The sequence below is a fragment of the Lactuca virosa genome, chromosome 5 (assembly GCF_052849685.1).
Source record: "Lactuca virosa cultivar CGN04683 chromosome 5, Lactuca_virosa_CGN04683_v6, whole genome shotgun sequence".
Classification (NCBI taxonomy): domain Eukaryota; kingdom Viridiplantae; phylum Streptophyta; class Magnoliopsida; order Asterales; family Asteraceae; genus Lactuca; species Lactuca virosa.
Genome location: NC_136430.1, coordinates 433,812,211 through 433,821,383, shown reverse-complemented (window position 1 = coordinate 433,821,383; position 9,173 = coordinate 433,812,211). Strand labels below are relative to the sequence as shown.

The 9,173-nt window shown below is 37.8% G+C and overlaps 1 protein-coding gene across 1 annotated transcript; it reads right to left on the bottom strand.

The window, feature by feature from the left end:
* Positions 1-868: 868 nt before the first annotated feature.
* Positions 869-2,931, bottom strand: LOC145113452 (O-Glycosyl hydrolases family 17 protein). The gene is made up of 2 exons (XM_079049544.1): positions 2,568-2,931; positions 869-2,171 (listed from the first exon to the last, which is right to left on the bottom strand). Exons 1-2 carry the CDS (start codon positions 2,906-2,908, stop codon positions 1,067-1,069), a joined length of 1,446 nt encoding a protein of 481 aa, XP_078905670.1. The 5' UTR covers positions 2,909-2,931; the 3' UTR covers positions 869-1,066.
* Between the last annotated feature and the right edge of the window lie 6,242 nt (positions 2,932-9,173).

The window sequence follows — 9,173 nt, the reverse complement described above, 5'->3', positions numbered from 1 at the left end:
CATCTCCCCAACATAATTTCATCCCGAGAGGTGTTTAAAGATATAATCTTGATCATCTCCCCAACATAATTTCATTCATCTTACGAGAACCTGATTGTACCAAATTCGCAAGCTCTAAAAGGTTATTCCTTTTAATCCCCTTTTCCATAACATTTTTAACGTGTTTGTAAGATGAAATATTACTTCGGATCTTATAAATGTTGCAAGTTTTACTTGGTAATTCGCATATAATTTAATCATAGCGGTTTAATATACGTTTGAAATGGTTTATACATACATGCATCTCAACGATGTGTCCGTGAAGCTCACATATTAAAGCTTATGTGGTAAAGGCATTTCAACAAACAACTTACAGGCATCGTCGTTACACTTCACCCAACCTTGTTCTTTGGATGATCGTTGAACACCACCCCGATCATCTCAATCAACCTTCAATATTCTCATACAATTTAATTGGTTATATCGATCATATCTACGAATTTGAAGTCGCCATAGAGAAGCGTAGGGTTTAATTGGGATGTGTCAGAGGACATAGAGCGAACCTTCTTTTCCAATTCTTCGGGTTTTTTTTCTGGTTCTCCATGTTTTTTTTCTCATTTCTTCATTCTTTATGTTAAACAAGCAAGGGAAATAGAATCAAACTCATTTCTCTTTACCAAATACACCTAAGTGTGCAAGTCACATCTCAACAATTTCATTGTTGAGAATTCGTTTGATCGTGTCATGTAATCAGTTTTTTATTACGATCTATCAATCATTTATTAATAGTTTTAAATTTTTATGGAGGTGACAAATAACTTGATCAACATTGTAATATATAATTATACTACCGTGAACTTGTATATTCTACTTTTAGACTAATCGAACATGTGGAATTTAAGCAATAGAGTAAAAAACAGAACATGTCAAACTATACAATACAAAATAAAAAGGACTCTAGAATAAACACATGAAGAAGAAGCAGCAAAACAACATTAACTACCAATTACCCTAATAAGTCTCCTCAAAGAAGCAAATATTGTTGCTCCCAAATAACCCTAATCTACTACAACAAATAATTCTACCATTATAACAACATCAAAATCGTTAAAACAAATGAGATCAAATAATGCCAAAAGTTCAACCCATGAAACATAACTGATAACGAAGCTTTCAGCTCAACATTAAATCTACAATCACCAACGGATGGATCAACGGTTGTGATCATCCCAAGCCCCCCAAAATCACAACTCTCAGCCCTTTGATCATGTTCCTGGTAGTAGCTGTTAAACGCATACGACACATTACCAGGCCAGCTCAGATTAAAACAAGAGCTACCTGGCGAAAGTGCGGTACAGTCAGCATTCATACACGCCTCCGTGGCACGTGCACTCGCATTCATCATATCCAAGTTGTTATTTACAACACACCACCTAGGGGCAAGATAGTCAACACTTTGTGCATTCACAAGCCCTTTCACACCTCGAAAAAACTCAACCTCGTACTTTGCTTGCCCATCAAAAGTAAACAAACCCCAATGTCTTTCGAAATTTCCCATACTTGTATTCCTTTGATCTTCATCTACAAGGGTATAAATGTAAAATTCTAGTGGCATCACCCGAGGTCGAAGTGGGGTCCCTTTTTGACTATGGATATGGTTGAAAAGACCCTTGGTGAAAATCTCTGCGTTTGCCACAGTGGCATTTGGAGCTCCATCTGTCGGCCAACCGATTTGGCTAATTACGATTTTGACCTCGGGAAATCCTGCAACTGTTAAAGCGGTAATGAGGGTATCATAGCTTAGATCGAAGCTGTTTTTATATGATCTATTATGGGTGTCTTTATGTGGGTGTGCGGATTCTTTGAAAAGGGCGAAATCGAGTGAAATGTTCTTGTATTGGTAGTGGGATAAGAAGGGCGAAATGGTCACAAAAAAAGGGGAGTGAGTTTTGGTGAGGAAGTTGAGTACAGCGATCATGGTTTTGTTGATATCGGGTCGGAAGTGGCCTGTTGAGGGTAGGTTGGATTCTGATTGGAATGCATCGAAGCTACATGGAATTACGATTTTGACCTTGTTTTGTAGTTTAGCTCGGATTAAAGCTGCTTCGATACTGATGGCTGCTCCAACTACAAAAGGGTAGAATTGGGAACCGTAGGTTTGGAGAAATGGATCATCTCCTACAGCAACATACCTGCAAATGTGTGTTTATCTTTTCTTTCAATATCACATGATAAACATAATTCTAGGGTAATTCATAGAGTAATTGATCAGAAAACAAAGAGTATGCATAAATTTAGAAGGGAAATCCAGAATAATCAGAGAATCTGGATCATAATCAGTTATTACTTAATCTATGCATAAATTCCTATTAATTGCCAATCGTTATTGTTCCGATTAACATCAAAATGTGGATTAGTTATTAGAACTCAAATCCAGAAATAAATAGCCTTAACGCATGTTTGATGGACAGAAAGTAACATAACGAACACATTAAATGCCTGAATTGAAGACAGATCACATTATTGATTATTCTAACAACAAAATGCAGTAATTATGTGTGGGAAGAAGGGGCTGAAATGTAACATACTCTATACGCGTACGACCGGAAAGGTAACGGGTGAGATTATCGTGTACCCAACTCTCGGCGGCCTTGACGGAAGAGTTTAAGGAACGAAGCATGGAATTAGGAATGCCGACGGCTACGTCAATGTCGGAGCCGGAGAGGGCTTCGAGGACTTGAGGGTTGGAGTCGAAGAGTTTTACCTTGGTGATTTTGTTGAGCTTCAGTAGCTCAACTACCTTCGACGGCGGCAGAGGATGAGATGCGGTGGTGCCCCAGTTTACTCCGATTGATTGAACCCTAGACGTGCAGGAGACTGTAATGGCGATTAGTGTCACCGCCATCAACGAGTATTGCTGTAAAGCCATTGAAGTGTGTGACAGAGAATCGTTGGTTGTTACTAATAAGTGTAGCTGATATATATGTAAAAAGAAAATAAAGTTTAAATTTTTCAAAAACACACACTATTATTCGAGAAATTACCAAAAAAAGAGGGTAGTTTGAAGAAAATAACCAAGGAAAAACACATTTCATAAAATGACCAAAGGATCCGCAGAGCACCCTCTGCGGATCTATTAAGTCCTCTGCGGATTTGCTACACCTCTGCGGAATTGAGTTTTTTTAATTTTTTTAATTTCTTTTTTCATTTTTTTGCGTTAATTTTAGTTTATAAATATTATTTTTTTTAAATATATTAATACGTTATGTGATTATTATGTAAAAAAATTAAGAAAAAAAGTTTTTTTTTTCGTTTTTTTTTTGCATTAATTTTAGTTTATTAATATAATTTTTTTTTTAAATACACTAATACATTAAGTGATTATTATGTAAAAAATTTGACAAAAAAAAAGTTAAAAATATATTTTTTTTTAAATACACTAATACGTTATGTGATTATTATGTAAAAAATTTGACAAAAAAAGGTTAAATACGCTAATACCTAAAACCGTATACTTCATCAATCCACAGAACTGTTTGGGAATCCACCGAACTGTTATCAGTGGATCAGTGTACACCTCTGCAGATCAGTGTACACCTCTACGGATCAATGTATAAATTGTCATACCGGTTAAATACTGTATCAACTCACCCCAGTATTGAAAAATATAGAAATGGTCTCCAATGCACCAACTTCTACGAATGCAACATCGTCGTCTGATACTCCACGTCCATGGACGACAAGAGAGGTGATGGTTATAATACGATGTTGGTTGAACATTTTTGAAAGTGTAACAACAATGGTTACCCCTGATTACCTTGGAGGTGATGAATGGACCCGCATAACAGGTATGTTCAACCTCTCATTTGGACAAGGAGAATATCGGGTACAAGTAGATATTCTTAGTAAGTGGATGGAGTTAAAGAACGAAATCACATGGTTCAATCGATGGTATCATCATCTTAAAAATAGTAGTAATTATTATTACTCAAACGAGGAAGCTCTTGTAGAAATGATTTTAGATCATTACATTTTCGAGCATGAGGGAAAAGACTTTGAGTATGTGGACGCTTGGAATCTGGTTAAGAACCACCAGTATTTCATGTAGAAGGGATTTTTTATGTGAAATGTTTTATGTAATATGTTTGGTACTGATGTATGTTTTCTATGTATTTGTACTGTTTTGTATTTTATGTTCTATGGAATAAAGTAGAAGTTAACTCAACTAGTTTCGTAAATAACCTAATACAAACCAAATACATATAAATAACGTAATACAAACCGGTGCATATAAATAACCTAATAAAAATAAACTACATTAAAATATCCTTCTACAAACGCAATACAAATTAAAAATACGGGAGATCTTTTAAGAGATTCCAAGGATCTTCAAACTCGAATTCTAACCCATCACTAATGGATATTGTTAATTATGTATATATTTATTCTTTGTATAGTGTAGGGGTCCTTATGTAATTATTTCAAACCCTGTATTATTTATACTGATGTTTTCAATGCAAACCCTAAGAGGGATAATTTCCACAGTCAAACATGGTATCGAGCCTGGACAAGCCGCCGACCTAGCATACAAAATTAGTCGTGTTTTTTTTTCTTTCGCTCGTTCCTCCTTCTCTGGGTACAATTCACGCCTGCCTCCTGCCCACGTGCTATGCCACTCATCGACTGCAACCATTTGTCTGCGATCTTATTTTTTGGTCGGCTCCAACCATTCACGTCTGTTATCCGCTGCCTCCATATCTACAACATTCACTGTTTAGTTCGGTAAATTTACTCTAATCCCTCTTCCGAACGTTAGTTATCTAATTATTATTACGTTAGTTTATTACATTGTGTTTTTCGATTTTCCACACCATGACCACCGTTGCCGGAACCTCAAATATCGCACCTACTGCACAGCAACTTGTTTATGCTGTAACCAATGTATACAATTCCTTCAGTTTCAAACTCACATCTGACGGATCTAAATACAAACTTTGGTGTCGTATTTTTAAAGATATTTGTACCGGGGCTAAGGTTTTGGGTCATATTACTGGAAAATCCATACCTAACGATGATGATGATGAAGATTGGCACTCCATTGATGCTCGTGTCAAGTCCTGGTTCTATTCTACTTGTGATCCCTCCGTATTACAAGTTATTACCAAGGACTCATGCACTGCTAAAGACATGTGGGACAACCTACATGAATTTTTTCTCAACAATAAAATGCCAAGAATGCTCCAACTTCAAGAACAGTTTCGTAACTCAAAGAAAGGTGCTTCCTCAATTCATGATTATTGTCATAACCTCAAACATCTCGCCGATGCTCTCCATGATGTCGACTCTGAAATATCCGAAGTCGAACTTGTCATGCAAATACTCTGTGGTCTACCGCCTTCCTACCATAGCATTGTTGATGTTGTTACCAACACCAAACCTTTCCCGTCATTCGTGGAAGCCAAGAATATGCTTCTTTTACATGAAAACCGCGAAGATAACAATGACACGATGCTAGACCCGATGTCTACCACCACAACGGCTCTTTATTCCGTCCCTCACCAAACCGGAAAATCGAAAAACAAATGGAATAAAAGCCGTAATAATAATCGGAATACTTCCAAAGGGGGGGGGGGTAATTCGGGTATTTTTTCCAACACTAACCCATCTGCAGGTACAAATACAAGCTCTCAATTTTCCGGAATTATGGGAGCACACCCAAATGCACAAGCTACAAATCAATCTCCTTATTTTTTTGGTGTGCAAAATGCTACTGCTTACCCTCATGCCTCATTACAATTTAATGTTCCAACTCAAGGTGGCCCACTGCCACTCACGCCTCACATTGCCGGCACCTATAATCCTCCATCGGCCCATCATGCTGATGGGTTTTAGGTAAAACAAATAAACCAGAAAACAATTCCTAAGTTCACATGCAACCTACTTTGGATCTATGTTTTAACTATTGAACATACAACTTTGAATTGCAAAACAAGAACCCTAGAGAAGGAGGCTATTTTCAAAAATAGTAAACTAGGGTTTAGGAGTTACATACCTTTCAATTGTTATAGCAAACAATTGATAATTCCCTTGATCTTGATCTTGATCTTCTTGGAAGCTTAGCACCACAAGTGTAATGCCTCTAATGGAATCACACCCAAGAACTAGCAAGAAGGAAAGTAGAAGAAGAGAGAGGGGAGGGAGTATGCAATTTCGGCCAGGGTTTCTTCCAAAGAACAGAGTCACCTAAAATGTGAGCCAGGAGGCTCCTTAAATAGCTGAGGTATTTAGGGTTTAGGGAAAACCCTAATTATCCTTTGCTTAGGGCCTAAGCAAAACCCAAGGGCCTTATCTGGACCCCTTGGACGAAATCTCTAGGGTTTCCCCTATGGATTTCGTCCACCTCCTTCCAAGGGGGTTCTGGATCCTTCCACTCAACTATTAGTTAATTGCAAACTAGTCCCTGCACTTTATAATTAATTCTTTTAACCCCAAAATTAATTCTGATTAATTTCTGGCTAACTATTAATTAAACATAATGATTTCTAATTAATATATTAATCCACTAACATATTAATAAATCATTTATATATTAATTTATCAATCTTATAAATTAATATCTCTCATTTCATAATTTCCTTGTCCAGTTGCTAGGTTGAGGGCAACCCAAAAGGACTGTGCTGCTATCAATTCAAGTACATACCAATTATAGTTATGGGCTTAGACACCTAATCCAACAGTCTCCCACTTGGATAAGTCTGTAACTATAATTGCTAGTATGCCTTCTAAATTTGACCAGCAAATTGTAGCTTCCAAAAGCTGCTGCCGAACTTTGACCCAGTCAGTTACGTGTCCTAAGATAAGTGATCATATAATCCTTCGTTCTGCTAGATATCCCTAGACAAAAGACATGGAATGTAATCAATCTCTTTGTCCAGAATCTATGTTTCCCGATTCCTGATTTGTGATGATGTAGGACTTCTAATTGAACACATCAATTTAGTCCTGGCTGGGCCCAGCACATAAGTCAACATCAAATCATCGAGGGGCCCACAGATATCGCTTTTCCGGTTAGGGCAAAAGGAACGAATAAACGTTGACTCATATGCTTGTATCTTTTACTCATCAAATTATACATGACAATACGTTTTATAACACCAAGTTACTGATGCGTTTTCGTATCACCAATGTATAACCGACTTTGTAAATTACAACTCATATATCTTCGTTTCAAGATTATAAGATATTATCGTCTCAGTATTACTCGTGACGAATTCCATGAAGTGATACTCTGAGCGAGGGTTTATCCAATACTCAAATCTCAATTTCTGAGTACTCATGAACGTTGCAGCAATTCTATTGCCATGTCTATCCTTAGACAATCTACAATCCAGTTCATGACATTCTTAATTCACTACTTACTTCCAAAAGTATGAGCGACTGTGGAGTTTTGAATAATCTTATTATTCAGGAAGTAAAACATGCAAAATATGAAACACAATAATAAACAATTAACAAAAGGCAGTAATCAAACTAATAAACAATACTTTATTATTTAATCACCAAAAGTCAATTACATTTATTTTGTTACAAGTTTCAAAACAAAACTGATCTAACTACTAAAACTAATATCATCTTTCAGTCCTATGCTCCGAGCATGCTGAATATGCTTAGCCCTACTCAGACCCTTTGTGAGGGGATCTGCTGGGTTATCTTCAGATGACACCCTCTTTACTACAAGATGGCCTTCTTCTACTCTATGTCTGATGAAATGGTACTTTCTGTCGATATGTCTGGTTTTACCATGATCTCTCGGTTCCTTTGTCAAGGAAACCGCTCCTTCATTATCGCAGAACAGTTCCATAGGCTCCTGGATGGTTGGAACAACTCCGAGATCTCCGATGAAGTTCCTCAACCAAGCTGCTTTTTTCGACGCTTCACTCGCTGCTATGTACTCTGATTCACAAGTAGAATCAGCCACCGTATCTTGCTTGGAACTCTTCCAAGTAACTGCTCCTCCATTCAGTAAAAATACCCAGCCTGACTGTGAACGGAAGTTATCTCTATCCGTCTGAAAGCTGGCATCACTGTAACCATCTACTCTCAAAGTATCATTGCCACCAAGTACAAGGACCCAGTCCTTCGTCCTTCGCAAATACTTGAGTATGTTCTTTACTGCTTTACTGCTATCCAATGAGCTCTACACGGGTTTCCCTGATAGCGACTGACCATGCTCAAAGCAAATGTCACATCAGGGCGAGTACATGTCATAGCGTACATGATCGATCCGACAACGGAAGCATAAGGTACACGACTCATGTCATCTATTTCAACATCTGTACTCGGGCATTGAGTCTTACTCAATTTGGTATTGCTCTGGATAGGTAGCTCTCCCTTCTTGGAATTTTCCATACTAAACCTCTTTAGTACCTTATCCAAGTATGTGCTCTGACTAAGTCCAATTAGTCTCTTCTTTCTATCTCTCGATATTCTAATCCCAAGAATATAGGCAGCTTCTCCAAGGTCTTTCATGGCAAAACATTTTCCAAGCCAAGACTTAACATCTCTCAAGGTTGGAACGTCGTTACCAATGAGTAATATGTCATCGACATATAACACCAGAAAAGTTACTATACTCCCACTAGCCTTGATATACACACAAAACTCATCTTCACTTCTAGAGAAGCCAAACTCTTTGACTTTCTCATGGAAGCAAAGATTCCAGCTGCGAGATGCCTGTTTCAATCCATAAATGGATTTCTCAAGCTTACACACTCTATTGGGAAACTTTGCATCAACAAAACCCTCTGGCTGATTCATGTAAACATCCTCAGCCAACTTCCCATTAAGGAAAGCGGTCTTGACATCCATCTGCCAGATTTCACAGTCATGAAAGGCAGCTATGGCGAGCAATATCCTAATAGATTTAATCTTAGCTACTGGCGAGAAGGTCTCATCATAGTCAACCCCTGGGGTTTGAGTGAAACCTTTTGCAACCAGTCGAGCCTTGAATGTGTGCACATTTCCATCCATGTCTGTCTTCTTCTTGAAGATCCATTTGCACCCAACTGTCTTACGACCTGGTGCACTATCAACCAAATTCCAAACTTGGTTGTCATACATGGACTGAATCTCGCTGTCCATTGCCTCTTTCCACTTGGAAGCCTTTGGGCCTGCCATTGCTTCCTTATAAGTGA